Genomic DNA, 21,306 nt, shown 5'->3' on the forward strand with positions numbered 1-21,306 from the left:
CTAGGCGAGTACCCGAGCTCTGAACAGCCCCCGTCAACCTCACAAACTGCTTTTGTGGAGGAAATGAAAAATGAGAGGGGCCGAGAGATGCACAGCAGGTGAGGCTCTCGCCTTGTGAGCAGCGGGCCTGGCCTTGATCCTCGGTATCCCCGAGGGTCCCCTCGAGCTGAGCATAGAGCCGGGAGTCAGCCAGAGCTCCACTGGGTGTGGACCCCAGGCCTAGAGAGAGAGAGAGCATGGGGGTCCCCGTGGGTCCTGGAAGGTCTGGTGGTGAGTGGGACCAGCTCCCGGACGCCTCCTCTCCTGAGTCTGGTGGCTCTTGTGACATCTGCCGACTGTGGCAGATCCCCTCCCTGCTTTTTAACTCCCCCCCTTCCCTTCCCTTGTTGCAGTGTGTGTGTGTGTGTGTGTGTGTGTGTGTGTGTGTGTGTGCGCCCGCGCGCGCACGTGCGCACGTGTGGCTGTGAACCCTGCAGACTATGGAAATGCAAACAGCATGACCAAAGGTCCACATGGTTAGATCAAACCCTCAGCTTCAAGCCCAGGCTGATGAATGTGTCATCTTTTTTTTTTTTTCTTTTCGGGTCACACCCGGCGATGCACAGAGGTTACTCCTGGCTCTACACTCAGGAATCACCCCTGGCGGTGCTCAGGGGACCATATGGAATGCTGGGAATCGAACCCGGGTCGGCTGCATGCAAGGCAAACGCCCTACCACTGTGCTATTTCTCCAGCACCCTCATCTGTTTTTTTTTTGGGGGGGGTGGTGGAAGGCACACTGGCAGTACGAAGAGCTCACCCCGGGCTCACACCCTATCATGTCCCTCCCACCAGCACATTCTCTTTACAAGACAAGGCGGGGGCCCAGAAGATGTGGCTCCATGAGCAGTGCTCACAGCACTGGGGAGAGATCGTGACCCCTGGCATGAGCAGGGTGAGCCTCAGTGTTGCAGTCAGGCTCTCAACCCCCAGAACACACAACCAAGCGTGCCCCCTCCCCCCTCCCCCGCCGCAGGGGGGAGGGAAGGCACAGACTGACCATGACACGGGTGCAGTTGGGTCAGCACCCAGAGCAAAGTGGGGTCTTGCTCTCTAAAATGACCCCTGCCTCTCTGGCTCTTTGTCCTTCCAGATCTGGGGTAACCGGTGAAGAAAAGGCCCAGTCCCACCTTCCACTCAAATCCCAATAAGCCTCACTGTGGGGCCGCCTCTGGAAGGTTCTGGAATGTTCTTTTTTTTTTTTTTTTCCTTTTTGGGTCACACCTGGTGATGCACAGGAGACCATATGGGATGCTGGGAATCGAATCTGGGTCGGCTGTGTGCAAGGCCAACGCCCTACCCGCTGTGCTATCACTCCAGCCCCCCTGGTTCTGGAATGTTCTTTTTTTTTTTTTTTTTTTTTTTGCTTTTTTGGATCACACCTAGCGATGCTCAGGGGTTACTCCTGGCTTTGCACTCAGGAACTACTCCTGGCGGTGCTTGGGGGACCATATGGGATGCCGGGGATCGAACCCGGGTCGGCCGCATGCAAGGCAAACGCCCTACTCGCTGTGCTATCGCTCCGGCCCCCCCCTTTTTTTTTTTTTTCTGGAATGTTCTTGTGGAGGGCACGCAGACAGAACTGTCTCCCCCACACATCAGACACATGCTGGAGTGCCAGTCTCCCGGGCTGGAAATCCGGACCTCTCGCTTAGTGCTGTTGCTGAGTGGACAGAGATGCTATGTGAGGGTCGGGTGGGCCCACCTTTGGGAATGGGCGTGGTAGGGGCTGGAGGCGGGGCACAAGGTCGAGTGCAGTAATGAGACCTAGAGCGAGTCTACACATTGCAAATAATAACAACAATAGTAAAGGGAACTTTTATTTTTTATTTTTATTTTCTTTCTTTTTGCCCCCATGGCAGAGCCTGGCAAGCTACCCATGGAGTATTCAATATGCCAAAAACAGTAACAACAAGTCTCACAATGGAGACGTTACTGGTGCCCGCTCGAGCAAATCAATGAGCAACGGGATGACAGTGACAGTGATTTTTATTTTCTTTCTTTTTATTTATCTCTTTGGGGGATGCTCAGGGGTTACTCCTGGCTCTGCACTCAGGAATTACTGCTGGCGGTGCTCAGGGGACCATATGGGATGCTGGGGGCCAACCCCAGGTGGGCCGAGTGCAAGGCAAGTGCCCTCCCTGCTGTCCTATCACTCAGGCCCCAATAATGGGAGTTTTAAAAATCAATTAAAAAGTGAACTTACACCACAAGGAATGGAAAGACATTTTTTCAGATCACCTGCTTTAGAAGCAAATGATATTTACAAAAGATGAAGAACTCTAGCTGAGCACCCCAAACACCCGGGCCAGCTGAGGAAGCCCCCAGCGGGGACCGACCAACCCACTCCCTGCAGTCGATGCTGCAGAGAGTGGGGTGTGCATTTGAGCCTGAGCAAATCTGGGGGCAGGGGCTGAGTGTGGGGGGACGAGTGGCGGGTCTCCCACCCGGGACAGGCCTTCCGGCCATCTCCGAGCCCCTGATTGGGGCCAGACTTGGGCCCGGGGTGTCCCAGGCGCTGTCAGCTGTGGCGTCTCCAGTGCAGCAGCCCTGGGCTCTGCAGACACGCCCCTGCACAGAAGGAACCACCCTGAGAGTGTGGGGCTGGGCTTGGGCCAGAGGGGCCGCCCTCCCGCCAGAGAGGGGACCCAGAGACTGACAAGCGCGGACTTAGAGCAATGCTGCGGGTTTGGGGAGAAGGTCCTCCGGAGAGCAGGACCCCAGAGGGGGGCTAGAGCTTGGAGGTCACGGGGGGCTGCCCAGCTTCCTCCTGCAGCCACTTGATGAGGATCTGGTTCACCTCTGCGGGCCTGGGAGGGAGAGAGAGGGCTCCTGTCTGCACCCCACGGGCCCACCGAGGCAGTGGCACCTTCAGGGGGTGCTGAGCCCCCACCCGGGCCCCCCACTCCTTACTTCTCCATCTGGGTCCAGTGTCCACAGTCCTTAATGTGTCCCCTTTTCAGGTGGGGGATCTGGAAGAAAGACGGCCCAGTGGTGACCGTGTGAGAGCTGGGCAGTGGGAACCCTGGTAGGTGAAGGGGGGCTTCCCAGTGCTCCCCAAAGACACAGCGGGGTCACCCTCTCCCATGTCCCCACGCACTACAGTGAACAGTAAAGGGGAACGAATGAATGAGGGAGGGAATGAATGAGCAAGAGGGTCAGAGAATGAATGGATGAATATATGGAAGTGTGTGAATAAGTGGCTGAGTGGTGAATGAGGAATGAATAAGTGAGTGAACGAATAAGGACATGAATGAGAGGATCAGAGAATGAATAAGTGAATAAGTGAGTGAGTGAATGAAAGGGTCAGAGATTGAATGAGTGAATGAATAAATGAATGAATGAGCGAATGAATGAACGAATGAATGAATGAGTAAATGAATAAGTTGCGTGATGAGTGAATTAGAGAGAGAATGAGTGGATGAATGAGTGAGTGGATGAATAAGTGAGTGAGTGAATGAGTGAGTGAATGAGTGTGAAAGAGACTGAGAGGGCAGGTGAGGGACATGCTGTAGGGAACGCACATCCCAGCGGGCAAGCGCTCTGCTGCCCAGCCTGCAGGTGCCAGGGCCACGCGCTCCAAGGGCCCGTGGGCAGGCGGGCCCCTTACCCAGTTCTCCATGTGCTCGGACAGTTTCGGGTGCAGCACGAAGTCCTTTTCGGCAGTGACCATGAGCGCAGGGATGAGGATCTGGAGCGGGCAGGGGGCAGGGGGCAGGGGGCTGGAGCAGGGGCGTGCCAACCGTGTGGGGTGGGTGGGGGGTCTCGCTCTGCACACTGCCCGAGGCTCTGCTCCACAGGATAGAGGCCCCTCCCTGGACGGGCAGTGTCCAACCCTGTCCTGACAGCCCGCCAGCGCCAAGAGCTCCGGGAGTGTCTGGTTCTCTGATGGGGCTGGGGGCTCAGAGGGGTTCAGGGGCGGATCCTGTTCCCCCCACCATTCTGGGAGGTGCGGGGGCTGCAGAGGGGTTGGGGGCAGCAGCACCCGCGGAACCGACAGGCCAGAGGTCCTGGTTGGAGAAATTCCATGCTGTTGGGCAGGGATGAGCCTGGGAAGGGGCAGTCAGGCCCCATGGGCGCTGGGACCCCCGTCCGACCGGGACCCTCTCTGCATCCTTGGTTGCACCTGGAACAGGTGGGGAGGGAGGCGCCCGCAGGGTTCTAGGCTGGACCAGCTGCAGGCCCCGCCCCTAGCGCCCCCTCCGCCAATCAGGAGCAGCAGCAGCAGAAGGGGGTGGGGCCTACGGGAGGTTCAGGATAGGGCGCCCAAGGGACAGGCCGGGAGGAGGGATGCAGTGGCCGGGGCACTCACCTTCCGTCCCGAGGCCTTGCAGCTCCAACTCCAGTTCGCCTGTATGTTCCGGTACCAGTTTAGGGGACCCCTGTGTGTGTGGGGGGGCGGAGATCAGAACATGGGGGTCTCAAGGACTCTCAAACTCTGGAAACGCCCACTGAACACCACACCTGGGACCCTCCCCCTCTGCCTATCTGTCTGGGCAGCTCCCACGCTGGCCGAGCAGGGGGAGGTGGTGAGTCCCCTGGCGCTGGGGGCAACCAAGCAGAGGGAGGGAGGCTCAGGGCCCTGGCTCTGCCCCCTCCCCCCGCCCCTACCTGAAGCCCGATTTCTTGAACTGCTGCACGTAGAACTGGATGTCCTCCTCCGTGGTGATCCTGCTGAGGCTCGGCTGCTGTGGGGTCTTCACGAACAGCCCCCCTGCGGGACACGCCCACCCCAGCACTCAGCGCCTCACAGCCCCGGGACACCAGGCCCCAAGACAGGCCCTTTGGGCGCCCACCCCCCCACCCCCCGCTCAGGGACCCCCGAGCTGCTCTGCAGACCGCACCCCCCACCACTCCCTGCGGTCACCGAGTGGGGACTCGTGGTCAACCACAGCACTCTCAGCTGATGCCTGCACCGCTCTGCCTCCTCCCGGCCCTGTGGCCCCCCAAGGACGGAGCGGGGAGGGGGCCTTACCCTTTTCTCGGACATTGTGCACAGTAAGGAACATCTGCAACAGAGAGAGAGAGAGAGACAGAGAGAGAGACACACAGAGAGACAGAGAGAGAGAGAGGGGTCATCGTGGGTGACTGCATAGATGGACACAGGGCTGGGATGGAGCATCTGGCCAAGCGGGCCCCTGCCAGGTCACCACACCGACCAGGGGCCCAGGGGGCAACACAGAAGCAGCTCAGCTCCGAGGCTCCCTCGGGTGCTCTGGTGAAAGGCCAGCGGAGAGCCGTGGGGCCGGGCGCGCAGAGCCAGCAGAGGAAGGAGGCTCAGAAATGAGCGGAGCAATTAGCAGTGCCCATGCGTGTGGCCAAGCCCCACTGTGTGAGGTGGCGAGGGTGGCTCACGCACGGGGGCTTCAAGCTCAGTGAGGGAGAGGGAAGGAGGGAGACGGGGGGGTGTAGGAAAGGACCAGGCACAGTGGCTGAGGGGCTTAAGGCCGGGCGTCGCCTCTCCCAGTCACTGAGGATGGCGGGATGGCGGGGGCGCACCCCCCCGTGGACCCCCACCCTGCCACGGAACCTTCCAGGAACCCGCACCCCCAGTTCTCTCGTCCCAGGCCCCTCACCTCATCGCTTGCTCGGAAGAAGCTCTTGAACGTCCGGCTCAGGTCCTGCTCCAGATCGGCCTCAGCCACTCCCTGCGAAACGGTCAAGGTGAAATGAAGGGCATCGGGGTGGCCTGGACACAGACCCCCACCCAGCTCTGCCTGAACTCAGCTCTGAACTCAGCAGCCCCCGCCAGGTCTGGCCGAGGGCCGGGGAGACGCTGCTTGCCTGGGTTCGACCCATGGCACTACTGGCCCCGACACTTCGGGGAAGCCCAGACCCCCAAGGGGGAAACAGAACGTCTCTGAGGCCGGCAGCACCCACTGTCTCCCTGAACGTGCCAAGAGCCGGACCCTTGTCCTCCTCCTGTCTGGCAAGTCCAAGTTCTGGGCAGTCAGGGTCTGCAAAGCCCTCTCCTCGCTGTCCTCACCCGGTGGGGGCCGGGGACTCGGGCGGGGGGGCGGGGTGTGTTCTTTATGCCCGGGTCCCGTTTATAAACACTAACTCTCATCCCAGCCTCCGCCTTCCCCTCCCCCAGCCGATCATCCTCCCAGGCCTCCCAGCATGCCCCCACACCACCACAGCCTGGCTTGGGGGCAGTGGGACACAGCCCCTCATGGGACTCAGGCACCATCAAGGGGGGAGCTGGGGTGGGGGGGCTGGTGCCAGCGTGTCCTGTCTCCTGCCTCTAGCGTGTCTCACGTGGGAACTTCCAAGAACCCTCTGTGGGCCAGAGATAACACAGGACCAAGGCACTTCCTCACACGCAAGTGACATGCATCTATTCGCTCCCTGGCACCACCCAGGGTCCCCGGACCTCGCCAGGAGTGATCCCTGAGCACAGAGCTAGGAGTCAGCCTTGAGTAAGCACTGCTGGGTGTGACCCCCAAACACCCCTCACCCTGCACAAAGACCTTCCCCGCCCTTCCCCTTCAGGCAAGCTCTCTGTCCTCCCCGCGGCAGCCTCCTTCCATCTCTGGTGTCTCGGACCCCTCTGTGCCCTCCTGGGACCCCCACAGGCAGAGACAGTAGCACTTCGCCCCCCCACCCCACCCCCACCCCGTGGTGCCTAGCCCAGGGACTGGGCAGAGCAGAGGCCGGAAGTGCCTTCAGAGAGTGGAGAGTCTCTCAGAAGGTCTGGGAAGCGTGCTGGTCGCCCCAGGTCCCTGGGACCTCTCCAATTGGGGGGGAGTGCGGGGGTCTCCGTGATATAGCTCCCCCGGGAGTCACAGATCACTGCCCCACTGCCCATCTGCGCCTTGCTCCCGACAGCCCCCGCGGCGGGGAACTGCAATCAGGGACATCTGTAGGGTTCGATTATCGCAGAGAATCAATCGTGGCCGTCTGCCTGCCGGATGGATGCCTCTGCAAGAAACAGCCTCACAAGCTGGAACGGGGCGGTGATGGATGCCCGGGAGCCCGCCCTTCCCTCACCCTGGCTGGACCATTATCCTGATTTACTGCCCACGGCTGCCGTCCCTCAGCGCTGCTGTCCGAGAGCTCAGGAGGTCATCCTGGGGCGCTGGCCGGCGGGGGGGGGGGGGGTCGGCTCTCAACTGCTCCGTAGAACAGAGCGGGGTGGAGAGAGGGGGAACAGGGCAGTGGGGGGCAGGACGGGGAGGGGGGTGGCGCTGGGTGACAAAGGCAGCCACCGAGGGCCGAGTGCTGCCTGCAGGCAGAGGCTGGTCCCAGCACTCTGCTGCTCGCAGCCGGAGAATGTGACCCCTGGTGCTCGTAGCCCCGGGTGGGCAAGCACCCCAACTCAAGAGGCCCCCCCAGAAAACACGTGAGCAAGCAGGCCCCTGAGAGGGTGTGACTGCCGTGAAGGCCATCACACACGGACCATCTCCAGTCCTCCCAGCTGCAAAATGGGGCGAGGGGAGCGAATGAAATAATACAAAATAGGCTGGAGAGATAGTACAGCAGGGAGGGGGTTTGCCTCACACTTGACGAACCTGGGTCCGATCCCCAGCATCCCCTAGAGACCCCCCACCTGGAGTAATTCTTGAGTACAGAGGCAGGAATAAGCCCTGAGCACCGCTGGGTGTGACTCCAAACAAAACAAATGCAAAAAGAAAGACAGAAGTATATTTTCAGAATTTTCTTCATAAAGAGGGAGTGGAGAGCTGGTACCGGAGTTAAGGCACTTGCCTTGCAGGTCACTGGCCTTGACTCGACCCCCAGCACTACACAGGGTCCCTCAAGCACCACCAGGTGTGGCCCCTGAGCACAGAGCTGGGAGTAGTACCTGAGCACTGCCGGGTGTGACCTCATGCCCCCCCTGGGAACCCCCACGGAGATGGAAGGGCGTGTTCAGAATCACAGAGAAGACAGAGGTTAACGGTTTAACGGTTAACACACGTTTACCCACTTCCCGCACCCTGGCTCCACAGGGAAGGAGGGTAAAGGTGAGGCCGGGAAGGGGGGGGTCACACCTGCCCTCTGCCAGGCTGTGTCCTTGGAGAGGAGGCAGAGACTACTGCAAGTCATCTGGCCGAGGAGAGCTGGCCTGCTGGCCGATGGTCAAGGACAGACTCTGAGTCCAGCAAACAGAGCGCCTGACATTCATTAACTGGCCCGTCTCATCCTGCAGCTCCTCACGGCTAGGGGGCGGGTTTGTAAAGGCGGCTTGGCCGGCACCCCTGGGGCCCGACCCTCTGCCAGGTATCGCTGGGGGTCTGGGGTCTGGCTCCCTTCTTTTTTTTTTTTTTTTGCTTTTTGGGTCACATGCGGTGATCACAGGGGTTACTCCTGGCTCTGCACTCAGGAATTACTCCTGGCAGTGCTCGGGGGACCATATGGGATGCTGGGAATCGAACCCAGGTCAGCCGTGTGCAAGGCAAACGCCCTACCTGCTGTGCTATCGCTCCAGCCCCTGCACTTCTTTTTTGCTCGCTTTTGTTTGCTTTCTTCGATTACTTTTGTTGGGGGGCCACTCCCAGCCGTGCTCAGGACTATCTCCGGGCTCTGTGCTCAGGGATCACTCCTGGCGAGGCTCTGGGGACCATATCCAATAATGGGGATAGAAAATGGGTTGGCTGGGGCCCGAGTGATAGTATAGTGGGTAAGGCTTCACCCTACCATTGCTTAACTCGGGTTCGATCCCAGGCATCCCCTTGGGTCCCCTGAGCACCGCCGGGAGTGACTGTTGACCACCACCAGGGGTGGCCACAAAACAAAACAAGAGAAGGTAGGTTGGCTGCATGCAAGAGAAGTGCCCTGCCCATTGTGCTATCTCTCTGGCCCCTGAGTATTTTTTGGGAGGGTTGGGCGGGGGGGGGGGTGTCACTCCTAGCAGTGCTCAGAGAATCGTACTGTGCTGGGGACTGAATCCCGGCTTCCTGTGAGCAAAGTGCTGGGCGCCTTACACGGCTGCTCCCCTCTGAGTTTCTGAGTGACACGCGGGGGCAGCGGCCAAGGGAAGACAGTGGGGAGGAGACAGGAAAGGGAAGGGCTGAGAGACATAGCGTGGCCCGCAGCAGGCCTGGGGGTGAGGAAACGGAGGTCTGGAGGCAGGAAGGGATTGGGCCCCACCTCCAAGGAGTGGGCGGGGAGCAGACAGACAGACAGACAGATGGGCGGGTGCCTGCTGGGCCACCGGGGCCTGTCCTGACCAGGCCCAGGTGACAAGTCACCCCCTCTCCCTTCCCGCCGTGGGGGCCGGATCATCAACTTGAACATCTACCATTTCCCTGCCAGGACGCTTTGTCCTTAAGAACAAAACTGCCCCCTGCAGTTCTTGGTGGACTGAGTGAGATCCAGCTGCAGGCACAATGGGGCCGCGGGAGGGCTGCTCCCCACCTCTGAAAGCCCAGCGCCCGCCCACCCAGGCTGTGATTAGCTTCTGGGTCTGAAGGTCACTGTCGCAATCAGGCCTCTCTGGGCCTCGCCCCTCTCTGAGAGGGACACAGAATGATGAACTCCCTGTTCCTACACAGCGCTGTGGAGGGGGCACCCCGGCTCAGGTCTGTAAGGCTGGTCAGCGCCCCAGCCACACTGCGGTCTGTTTGCTCAGCGGAGATGGGATAAAGGCCAGGTGGCTGCTGGACACAGCCGCCACAGCAACCTACACACCGGAACAGGGTGAAGGGCCAGAGAGTGAGCACAGTGGTTAGTGTGCAGCCCCAACAGTGTATGAATGTGCCTGGCCACCCACCAATTCTGGAACCACAGTGTCCCCTGAGCATCACTGGGTACAGCCATGAAGGCCCCACCCCCCTCAGCACTTCAGGGTGTGGCCGTGGAGAGCCCCAACACTGCAGGGCCTGAGTGAGCCGTGCCACAAACTCAGGTCCCTGCACGGCATCACCAGTGGCTGTCGGCGGGACAGGCATCCCCCAAAGAACCAAGCAGAGGGACCGCGGGAAATGGTGAAGCCGTCTCCGGACTTGCAAAGGAGCAAGGGGAGGGAGCCAAGGGTGTTACACCGAGAACAGGCCGCAGGAGCACAAACACTGCCCTCACGCACAGCCCACTGGCAGGAGGGCCCGGGCCCCAGGGGCAGCAGGCTGGTGGCACGGCCGGGGGCGGGGCACTCAGTGCTCGCTGCGGGAGAGTCGGCCTGGGACCATGGTCAGAGGTGAGGGGGCGGGAGACAAGCCGGCAATGCGGCCCTGCTCCCGGGTGACCGTGCCCTGCCACTGTACACAGGTGTCATCCACAGCCACTGCACACGGCTGCTCTCACGTAACCACCATCCACATCACCACGCATAGCTACTGCACACAACCACCACACACAGCCACTGCACACGGCTGCTCTAACATGACCACCATCCACATCACCACGCATAGCTACTGCACACAACCACCACACACAGCCACTGCACACGGCTGCTCTCACATGACCACCATCCACATCACCACGCATAGCTACTGCACACAACCACCACACACAGCCACTGCACACGGCTGCTCTAACATGACCACCACACAGCCACTGCACACAGCCCCCCCACAGAGACACACAACTGCACACAACCACTGCACACAGCCACTGCACACAGCCGTGACACACTGTCGCCACATACAACCGCCTCACACAGCCACTATACACAGCCACCGCATACAGCCACCACACCCGGCACACAGCTGCCACACGTAGTCCACACACATCTGCAAAGTCAGCACTGACAAAGGCCCTGTGCCGTGAGGGGACAGGGCGTAACCAAGCCCTGGGGACAAGGACAGAGGTGGGGTGGGGAGCAGCGTGAATCCACTCTGGGCCGCTGGGTCTGGCCCGACTCACCGGCTCCTGGAAGTAGAGCTGGTAATCAAACACGGGGTTGGCCTTGAGCTTCTCCAGGGGGTCCACATCGGGGTGTGCCGGCAGGAAGGGGGTGTTCAGACTGGCCACCGCACTGTGGAGGAAGGACGCGAGGGTCAGGCCCTGTAGGGACCGTCAGGGCCACTGAGACAGCAGGACGGCCTGGAGGAAACAGCCCCGGGGAAGGCCACATGGCGCAGCGACGTGCCACTGAACGTGCCGGGAGAGCGCGTCCTGCGCCAACCTCAGCCGCTGCCGGCAGAATGCCAAGGGGTGACCTCCCCAGACACCCCAATTGTTTCCAAGATGCGTGCTGGGGTTCGAGCACCGAGGACCGAGTCTCACGAGTGTCCCCGGGGCGTCGTACCCCAGTCCTGGAGGCTGGGCTGTCCGTACCTCACTCTCTCGGGGTAGAAGAGGGCCATTGCCCACACCAGCGCGCCCCCCCAGTCGTGGCCGATGAACGCCGCCTGGGGGAGGCCCTGGAGGACAGAGGGGAGGACACAGTGTGGGACGTGGGGGGAGGGGCTGCCCAGGGGCCAGTGACCGCCCACCCCCAGGAGCCCTGCCCACCTGCTGCCCCCCCTCCACCCTCTGAGCTTCTTAGTGGCAGGAGCTGTCCTGCATGTTTAACCACTGTGCACGGTGCGGTCGGGTTGTGCTGGCCTGTCACTGGGTGACCAGGCCTGACCCCCACGCTCATGAGGGGGACCCTTCCTTCCCCGTAAATGAGCCTCGGGAGCACCGTGCCTCCCCCGTGCAGCCTCCTCTCTTCTGTGCTGCCAACAGGCCACGTGCCAGGGGCCCCTTCGGTCGAGGCCCTGGGGGGCGGGCGAGTCGCCAGACAGGCTCTGGGGTGGCCACGGGCTCCTGTCCGCTTTCCACGCCCTGTCCTCTGAGGGCCGCAGATTTGGGGGGAAGCGTCGGGGTTTCTCAGGCCCTTTCCCGACCGTGGTCCACACCCGAGCCGTCCGTCTTCTGCCCGCCTCCCTGGTCCCTCCCGGCCACCCCACTGATGGAGTCGGGCGGGGGGGGCGGGTTGTGCTTGGGATCCCCGGGCCTGGGAACTCACCAGCCGATCCAGGAAGGTCACCATGTCCTAGGAGAGACGCACAGTCAGAATGGGCGACCCCTCCCCGAGGTGCCAGTGGGCATGGCGCTGGGCGTCTGTGCCAGCCTGTGGGGTGGGCGGCCGCCTCTGCCCACACCTGCTGGAGCCGGGGATCACCTGGGGCGCCTCAGCGGGCAGCCTAGGGAGACCCCGACCCTGGCTTCTGCGCTGCTGGGAGAACACGGGGGAGGCGGCTCTGGGGAGGCCTCCCTGCCCGCTGCCCCTGGCCAGGCCCTCCGCAGACCCAGCGCCCCTCCTGCTGACCAGCCGCCCAAGGTCACCAGGGGTCAGAGTATACAGGTGGTTAGACCGGATCACGCACAGAGTGAGCCAGAAGGGGGACCCGGGGGGCTGGGCAGACGTGCAGAGAGTAGGCAGAGATGAGGGCCTAGCCACACCCCTGCAGAGACACGGGCTCCAGATTACTGGGCCAGCTGTGCTGACTATGCTCCCCCACCCCTGAGGTCCCTGCGGCCAGCGGAGGGGTCTGTGGGGAGGTAAAATGCGAAGCTGCATTTAGGGTCCACCAGCCCTGCAGCCAGCACCCCTCCCCCCAGCCTCATCTGCCAGCTCCTCTGCTCCTCTGTCCTCTCAGGAGAGGCTCAGAGAGGTTAAGTTGCATGGCTGGGGTCACACAGCCAGAAGGGGCACTGAGCCCAGGGCTACCCTCAAAACTTCAATGCCCTGGTCCCTCACGGAGGAGGCCAACGGCTTTAATTTCCACCTTGCAGCTGCCGGCACTGGCGCCCTCAGGGTCCCCAAGAAGAACTAACCCCCATCCTGGTGTCAGGACACTCTGCCTACATGCCCTGGCTGGGGTCAGACTGCAGAGAAGTTTGGGGCCAGGAGTGGGTGTGCGGCTTTGCCTCTATGAGCTCCAGGTTGGACCCCCTGGCACCGTGCGGTCCTCCCAGCACCACGGCAAGGGCAGAGTCGGGGTGCCCCCCCGAGTACTGCTGGGTGTGCCCCTGACACTTCCCCCATCCCCCAAGACTGAGAAACAGCTGAGGCCGCCTGGCTCACGGCGCTGGTTGTGGCTCTGACCCCGGCCACTCTGGGCCACATGTGTCTGCTAGTGGACCGTGGGCCGTGCTGCTACGGCCCCTGCTCCCACCCGTCCCTCGGGCCCCGGCACCTGGGCTGTGAGAGCTGCAGGGAAACGCACCTTCCGGCCGGCGTGAGCTTGCCTCCCCCAGCGCTGGGATCTGGGCCTCCGTCCCCCGCCCCCGCCTGAACCTCAGAGGGAGCAGAACCGAGCAGGAGCCCAAGGACACACACTCAGGACAGGCACACGCCAGCTGCCCTCCCGACACCCCCTCCCCACCCCTGAGAGCGGTGCAGCCAGCACCATCTTGAACAAAGTGATCATCGTTTTGGGTTCCTGGGTCAACCTGCTGGTCCTGGGGATCGAACCCAGAGTCACTGCGGGCACAGCCCGTGTTCCGCCTTTGGGCCCGGTTCCCAGCCCCCTGGCAACAATTTCCCATAGGGGGGGCGGAGTGAAAGCACAGTGGGGGGGTCAGCATTTGCCTGCATGTGTCTGACCAGAGCGGTAGCACAGCAGGTGGGGTGTTTGCCTTGCACACGGCTGACCCGTGTTCGATTCCTCTATCCCTCTTGGAGAGCCCAGCAAGCTACCGAGAGTATCCCGCCCGCACAGGGCCTGGCAAGCTACCTGTGGTGTGTTCCATATGCCAAAAACAGTAACAAGTCTCACAATGGAGACGTTACTGGTGCCCGCTCGAGCAAATCGATGAACAGGATGACATGCTACAACAGTGCAGTGCCTGAACTGGGTTCGATCCCCAGCACCCCATGGGGTCCCCGAAGCCCACCAGGAGTGATCACTAAGCATAGCACCAGGAGTAAGTTCTGAGCATTAGGGGTGTGACCCCCCCAAAACAAACAAACAAACAAAAAGCCCGAGCCAAACAATTCCATGTCACTGTCAGGGTGGAGTGACAGGGCAAGAAGGAAGGACGTGGGGGTCGGGGTTGGGCCCAGACCCCAACAAGCCACTGGTCTCAAGCTCTTGCTTTGCCTCCCTGGGACCCAGTTTCCTCTCTGCCAAGTGCTGGGCACAGTCCCTGGTGTGCAGCGAAAGTGACTCCGCGTCTCGCTATGAGACTTAGACGGAAGCTGCGACCTGCTGCTTCCCTGGGCCCCGGGTGCCGTCCGCGAGCACGTTCTTACCTCACACAGCACTTGCATGGAATATTCTTCTATTTCTGCAACCCACAAAAAGTACAAGATTAGAAAATCTGCCCCCTCGAGCAGAGCAGCCACCTCTGCACCCCCCCCCCAAACCCACAACCAGTTCCCTCTCGTGGATCGTGGGGCTCTCAGACTGCCGGAGGCACCTGCTTCTTTGTGGTTTTGCTCCCAGTGCTTTGGGGGTGGGAAGTCACTGTGTTTGCCTCTAGGGGGTTTAAGTTTAGGGTTTACATTGGAGGCAGCGTTTGTGTGTGTGTGTGTGTGTGTGTGTGTGTGTGAGAGAGAGAGAGAGAGAGAGAGAGAGAGAGAGAGAGAGAGAGAGAGAGAGAGATGGAGAGGGAGAGAGAGACAAACAGACAGAGACAGACAGAGAGAGAAACAAAGGGAAGTCACTGTGTTTGCCTCTAGGGGGTTTAAGTTCAGGGTTTACATTGGAGGCAGCGTGTGTGTGTGTGTGTGTGTGTGTGTGTGTGTGTGAGAGAGAGAGAGAGAGAGAGAGAGAGAGAGAGAGAGGGAGAGAGAGACAAACAGAGAGAGAAACAAAGAGAGACACACAGAGAAACAAAGAGACAGAGAGAGACAGAAAGACAAAGAGAGATAGAAAAACAGAGACACAGAGAGAAACAAAGAGAGGCAGAGAGACAGAGAGACAGAGAGAGGTTTTACATTTTACATTTGAGGTATTAATCCAGTGTGTGTGTGTGTGTGTGTGTGTGTGTGTGTGTGTGTGTGTGTGTTGCTCAGTACGCACTCCTGGCTCTGTGCTCAGGGGTCACTCCTGGCAGTACTCCAGGGATGCTGGCAGTGCCGGGATCTAATCGGGGTCTCACCTCTGGCCCCAGATATTAATGGTTTAATAGGGGCAGAGTGTGGATTCGGGATGCAGGGACAGTCCCAGAGACGGATGGTCCATCTGTCCTCCCCGCACCCCGAGGTGTCTCCTGTGCATTGGCTGACGGTGCCTGCCTTGTGTGGGCGGGGGCATCATGCAGAGAGGGGGGTGTGGGAGCCCTGGGGGCCCTGACCCGGGAGGGCAGAGCTAAGAGCAGGACAGACGAAGGCTCTCGGAGCGGCCGTCACTCACCCGGTGGGGCTGACGAGTCTCCGTAGCCCTTCATGTCCACGGCCAGTACTCGGAAGCCCGCCTGCGCCAGAGCGGGGATCTGGAAAACAAACAACCAGGTGCTCGCCGACGCCCTCGACCTCCCCAGCCCTGGGCAGCGTCCTGGGAATGGGCGTGTGGGATAGGACCACTGGGGGCAGGTCGCACACTGCACTAAGGCCTGCCCCCAGCCTCCTCCCGGGTATGATCTCTGGCATCCCCTGTGGTCCCCCGACACCCTCTGGAGTGATCCCTGAGTGCAGAGCCAGGAGTAAGCCCTGCATACTGCCAGGGGTACCCCCCAAGTCAAAAAATAAGCCCAACCAAAACAGAACAAAAAATACACAATGATTTCCCAGCAGGTGGCAGCTGTGGTGTGAAGATACGGGACCTTCTCCCCGTCAGCAAGGCGGGCTCTCAGCCCTGAGCTCAGTCCTCTCTGGCCTGGCATCCGCGGAGTCGGTGTCAGACTTGGGGGAGGGCGCCCTCCGAGTGAATTTGCTTCTCTCTCTTTATGGGGGGAGGCGGGCAGTGTTTGGGCCACACCTCATAGTGCTCGGGGGTACTCCTAAGCCAGTGCTCATGGGTAACACCTGGCAGTGCTCCAGGACCCACGGAGTGCCAGAGATTGTACTGGGCCTCCTGTATGCAAAGTTTGTGCTCAGGACTTTGAACTGTCTCCCTGGCCCAATTTAACCTTCTTTTGGGGGGACTTAAGGGGGATGACCTTGGGACCAAACCTGGAGGAGCTCAGGGGTTACTCCAGTCTCTGTGCTCATGTATCCTGGTGGTGCTCGGGGAACCATAGGGGGGGTGCCGGGGATCAAACCCGAGTCATTCACATGAAAGGCCAGTGCTCCATTCCCAGTGCTCTCTCACCTGTGCTCTCTCTCTCTGGCCCCCCTCGCAAGGGCATCGGTCCCGCCACTCACCTGGTACCTCCAAGAGAACCAGCTCTCAGGAAACCCATGGCAGAGGCACACCGGGGGCCCAGACCCCATCTCCACGAAGTGCAGGCGCACCCCAGGCTGCGGAGGAGACGAGCACGGCCTGGGTTCCATCAGGTTATCCTAGCCCAGCCCAGCCCCAGCTCTGGGCTGCCCTGCCGGGGCTCCGGGACACCAGGGACTCTAAAGCGAGTTGCCCGGCCCAGCCCAGGCCTGGCTGCGGGCACTGAGTGGGTGTCTCCCGCTGCTGCCTCACTCAGGCTGTGGAGAAGGGGTGGCCCTGTTCCTCACGGCCCTCAGAGCTGGCCCAGACCATGCGTCTGAGGGAATAAATGCTCGCAGGGTAGCTAGAGAACAACATTCTCTGCAGAACACAGGTCTCTCTCACACTCACTCACACATGCAGTTACTCTGTCAGTCACACATACATACACAGGTCAGACACACACAGGGGTTATTCTCACATACACAATGTTACTCAGACAGTCACACACAGTCACTCACATAGTCAAATACAGTCACTCAGACACAGTCGCTCACATGGTCACTCAGACACTTAGTTGCTTACACATTCACACAGTCACTCACATACAGTTGCTCATATACAGTCACTCAGTCACTCAGACACAGTGGCTCACACAGTCACTCAGTCATCACATACAGTAGCTCACATACAGTCAGACGCACTCACATAGACAGTTACTCAGACACAGTCACTCACAATCAGTCAAACACACTCACATACTGTCACTCAGACACAGTGGCTCACCTAGATAGTCAGTCACTCACATACAATGGCTCACATACAGTCACTCAGACACAGTGGCTCACATAGACAGTTACTCAGATACAGCCGCTCACAGTCACTCAGCCACAATCGCTCACATACAGCCAGACACATGTACCCCCAGACACAGTGGCTCACATAGAGAGTCACTCAGATACAGCCGCTCACAGTCATTCAGAAACAGTGGCTCACATACAGTCACACACATGTACACCCAGACACAGTGGCTCACATAGAGAGTCACTCAGATACATCCGCTGACAGTCACTCAGACACAGTGGCTCACATACAGTCAGACACATGTACACTCAGACACACTGGCTCACATAGAGCCAGATACAATTGCTCATGTACAGTCACTTAGACACAGCCGCTCACATAGACTGTTGTTCAGATACAGTCACTCACATACAGTCAGACACATTCACGTACAGTCACTCAGACACAGTGGCTCACATAGACTGTCACTCTGATACAATGGCTCACATACAGTCACTCAGGTATAGTCGCTCATGTAGACTGCCATTCAGCCGCTCATATAGTCACTCTCTAAGACACATTCACATCCTGTTATCCCCATAGGTTGTCCTGCCCCCCCTGACCTACCCCAGGCATCTGGCCCCGGCCGCCCTGCTCTCACACTGCTCGTCCTATGGGGAGTCCCTTCCCCCAGACAGACACGCCCATACCGTGCCTGGGAAGGACCGCCTACCTTGATGGGCACGTAGCCGTGGTTCACATCGCTGGGCTGGCAGGGGGGTGGCAGGGGGGCAGCCATGTGCAGGAGCTGGACAGAGGGGGAGCTCATTAGACACACCTGAACCTGCTCCCAGTTCTCCACCGAGGGGTCCCACCCCAGGAAAGCAGAGCCCGCCCTCCCCCCGCTCTTCCCTTTATCCAGCTGTGGGTGCCCTTGGAGCCTCAGGCAGGAAGATGGGGGTCCCGTCCCCCAGGGCCCTGACCAGGTTGACCCACGGACTCCAGAGCTCACCCCACGGGCCCAGACTCGGCCATGCTGCTCCTTTCCCCAGTCCCCTGGCACCCAGCTGGAAGCCCCCCAGGGCCCCTCACCAATGACCCCTCAAGGGTGGTCCTCCTCCTCCTGTACTCGGTCAGGGGCCCCACAAGTAGCACAGATGGTGGAGGACAGTGCCCACGGCGGGGGGTGGCCACAGGTGGGGACATGAGCACAGTCTGGGCCACCTCTGCAGAAGCCACCACAGCTGTGTGTGTGTGTCTCTGTGTGTCCATGTGGCTGTGTCTCTCTCCACACACTCACACCTCTGCGTGTGTATATGTGTGTGTGTGTGTGTGTGTGTATGTGTGTGTGTGTGAACCCTCCTTCCAAGGGAACACAGTCATCAAACCTTAGCAATGGTACTTCATCACCTCCAGGTTTCCTCCAAACACGCTCCTGAGCCAGGACAAGTGAGAGAAAGAGTCTCCTGGGGCTCACGGGGAGGGGCACAGGCAGGAACCAGACCCCAGACCCTGCCACCTCAAGGTAACGAGGAATATCCCATACCTGAGGCCCCTCAGGGGCTCCTCAACTGACAGGTGTGGTTGGTTCCCCCCAGGCAGAGATGACAAAGGACAATGCTGAGCCCACAGGGAGTTCCCAGAGAGAGATGGAAGTGACCCTGCCATGGGAGTCACCCCAACATGGGAGTCACCCCAACATGGGAATGACCCCAACACAGGAGTGACCTCCAACCTGGGAGTGACCCCAACATGGGAGTGACCCCCAATACAGGAGTGACTCTGACATGGGAATGACCTCCAACATAGGAGTAACCCCCAACCTGTGAGAGCGACCCGCCATCTATGGTCCCGAAGGTGCCAGGGACAGAACTGGGGTCGGCTGTGTGCAAGGTAACACACTTCTCCCACGCACGCTCCCTTTCTGTACCTACTCACACCTCTACATGCACATACTCGCCTCTCTGCGCCCACATGCACGCATGCGCGTGCGCACACACACACACGCACGCACGCACACACACACACACACACACACATGCGCGCGCGCGTGCGCGGAAGGTCACCTGCATCCCCGTGAGGGCCTCCAGCTCCTTGAGCGCGGAGTCCGTGTCGCGGGCGAGGATGGTGGCCATTCCCAGGTCGCGGGCCGGCTGCAGGTTGAGCTCCATGTCATCCAGGAACACAACCTGAACCCAGATGGTTGGCGCATCAGCCGCAGCGAAGGCTCATTACAATGCCAGCAGTGGTAGTTTCCGGCGCTGGGATCAAGGACTATTTCTCCCCCCATGGGGCTGTCCGCTTTCATTGTTTTGGGGCCACACCCAGTGATGCTCAGGGGTTACTCCTGGTTCTGTGCTCAGAAATCACTCCTGCTAGTGCTCGGGGACCATATGGGATGCCGGGGATGAACCTGGGTGGGCCGTGCACCAGGCAAACACCCTCCCCACTGTGCCATTGCTCTGGCTGGGGGCTGAGCACGGTTAACAATGCAGAGTGAGCACGTGCAGGAAACTGCATGCCTAGCTGTGAAAAGATGGGGCTTGGCCAGGCTGGTGTCGCAGAGGGGCTAGTCCTTCTCTGTGCTCGGGTGACCCCCGGTTGTGGGGGTGGGGTAGGAGGCTGGGACCCACAGGGACAGCCGGGAACATCAACCAGGACCTGTGGCTTCCAAGGGCACACCTTGACCTTGACCCCTGGTGCCGTCTCTCTGACCCCGGAAGGATGTTCCGGTAGTGTTAGGAGGAAGATTTATACCTTTATATAAATTTGAAACGGATCAAATACCAGCATTTTAGTGACTGCTTTTGGTTTGGGGTGGGGGTGGGGTTCCCTGCCAGCGGTGGTCAGGGATCGCTCCTGGCGAGCATCACAGGACCTCATGCGGTGCTGGGGATCAAACCTGGGTCAGCTGCGTGTGCGGGGAGAGTGCTTCCCATGTGGTCTCTCTCTGGCCCCTCAGACTGACATCTGGGAAGATCCAGGAAGAGGCTGCGAGCTCAGAGCATGTTGAGGACCGAAGCAAGGCCTTGTGGAGATGCTGGCTTGCTGGTGTCATTGTTTGGGTTTAGGGGCCACCTGCCTGGCAGTGCTCAGGGCTTCCTCCTGACTGTGCTCAGGGCTGACACCCGGTAGGGCTTGGAGGGCCAGAGGGGATGCGGGCAATGAAGCCCAGGTCGGGTGCGTGCAGACAAATGCCTCCCCACCGTGCCCTCTCTCCGCCCAGACACCGACTCCCAAGCCCATGGGGACGGAAGACTCTAGCTGAGGCACAGCACAGGACACGGGTGGGCAGCTTTAGGTTCACTGACTGTCTGTTTGTTTTGTCTCAGGGGCTACATCCTGCAGAGCCCAGAGCTGGCTTCTGGCTCCATGGGTCCGCCATGGAGCAGGGTCAGCCGCAGGCAAGGCCTGCATCGTCCCTGCTGTTCTCTCCAGCCCTGCCTGTCTCTGTCCAGACAACAGGAGCAGCTGGTCCAGCGGCGCTCAACAGACCCACTGACCAGCACGAAGCCACTGTGATGCCTCCCTGTGGCGAGGCTGTCCAGGGGCACGGGAGCCTTTGGGTACCCTGCGGGGAACTCGGTGCCTCGAGGGGGCCTGCTGAGCCCGCCATTTCCACGCACGGTTCCCCCTCCTTGGGGCTGGCCTTTGGGGCTGGCCTTCAGGGCCCTGGTCCCCCCTCCTTGGGGCTGGCCTTCAGGCCCCGGTGCCCACCTCCTTGGGGCTGGCCTTCACACGGTCCAGCAGGAGTCTGTAGATCTGCGGCTGCGGCTTGATGAAGCCCACCTGGCAGGACTCCACAAACACGTCAAAGTGTGGCCGCAGCTCACACATCAGCCGGGCCAGGCCACCCCGCTGGGGGCTGTCGTCCAGCCAGTTGTTGGTGAGGACGCCAGTGACCAAGCCTGTGGGGAGAGAGGGTGCTCGCCTCGGCCCAGCACGGGGACTTCACACCCAGCCCCCCGCGTCCCACGTCCCGGGGTCACATGAGGGAGAGTCAGCGTGACCCACGTCACTCCCAGGGGCTCCCTTGCCGGGACCCCCACGGGCCCTGATCACACCTTTGCCTCTTTGTTGTTTGTTCTTTTTATTATTATTATTATTTTTGGGGGGTCACACCCGGTGGTGCACAGGGTTACTCATGGCTCTGCACTCAGGAATCACTCCTGGCGGTGCTCGGGGGACCATATGGGATGCTGGGAATTGAACCCAGGTCGGCCACATGCAGGGCAAATGCTCTACCCGCTGTGCTATCGCTCCAGCCCCAGGATGTTTATTCTGGGTCCCCCAGGCCATGCTCAGG

At 60.4% G+C, this 21,306-nt stretch overlaps 1 protein-coding gene across 2 annotated transcripts in view; it reads right to left on the bottom strand.

Annotated features, from left to right (window-relative positions):
* Positions 1 to 1,378: 1,378 nt before the first annotated feature.
* EPHX2 (epoxide hydrolase 2) overlaps positions 1,379 to 21,306 on the bottom strand; it is a 40,931-nt gene continuing 21,003 nt past the window's right edge. For both annotated transcript variants that reach the window (XM_055144559.1, XM_004614691.2), the window contains exons 4-19: positions 20,718 to 20,908; positions 19,067 to 19,189; positions 17,734 to 17,808; positions 16,220 to 16,315; positions 15,270 to 15,348; positions 14,165 to 14,199; positions 11,933 to 11,959; positions 11,257 to 11,342; positions 10,843 to 10,954; positions 5,616 to 5,687; positions 5,015 to 5,048; positions 4,651 to 4,753; positions 4,352 to 4,421; positions 3,650 to 3,730; positions 2,953 to 3,011; positions 1,379 to 2,849 (exon numbers count right to left, since the gene is read on the bottom strand). In XM_055144559.1, the coding sequence (XP_055000534.1) occupies positions 2,771 to 2,849; positions 2,953 to 3,011; positions 3,650 to 3,730; positions 4,352 to 4,421; positions 4,651 to 4,753; positions 5,015 to 5,048; positions 5,616 to 5,687; positions 10,843 to 10,954; positions 11,257 to 11,342; positions 11,933 to 11,959; positions 14,165 to 14,199; positions 15,270 to 15,348; positions 16,220 to 16,315; positions 17,734 to 17,808; positions 19,067 to 19,189; positions 20,718 to 20,908 (1,322 nt within the window). In that variant the 3' untranslated portion in view covers positions 1,379 to 2,770. The remainder of the gene's footprint in view (positions 2,850 to 2,952; positions 3,012 to 3,649; positions 3,731 to 4,351; positions 4,422 to 4,650; positions 4,754 to 5,014; positions 5,049 to 5,615; positions 5,688 to 10,842; positions 10,955 to 11,256; positions 11,343 to 11,932; positions 11,960 to 14,164; positions 14,200 to 15,269; positions 15,349 to 16,219; positions 16,316 to 17,733; positions 17,809 to 19,066; positions 19,190 to 20,717; positions 20,909 to 21,306) is intronic.

This window comes from Sorex araneus, chromosome 1, assembly GCF_027595985.1.
Source record: "Sorex araneus isolate mSorAra2 chromosome 1, mSorAra2.pri, whole genome shotgun sequence".
In the NCBI taxonomy this organism is placed as follows: Eukaryota; Metazoa; Chordata; class Mammalia; order Eulipotyphla; family Soricidae; genus Sorex; species Sorex araneus.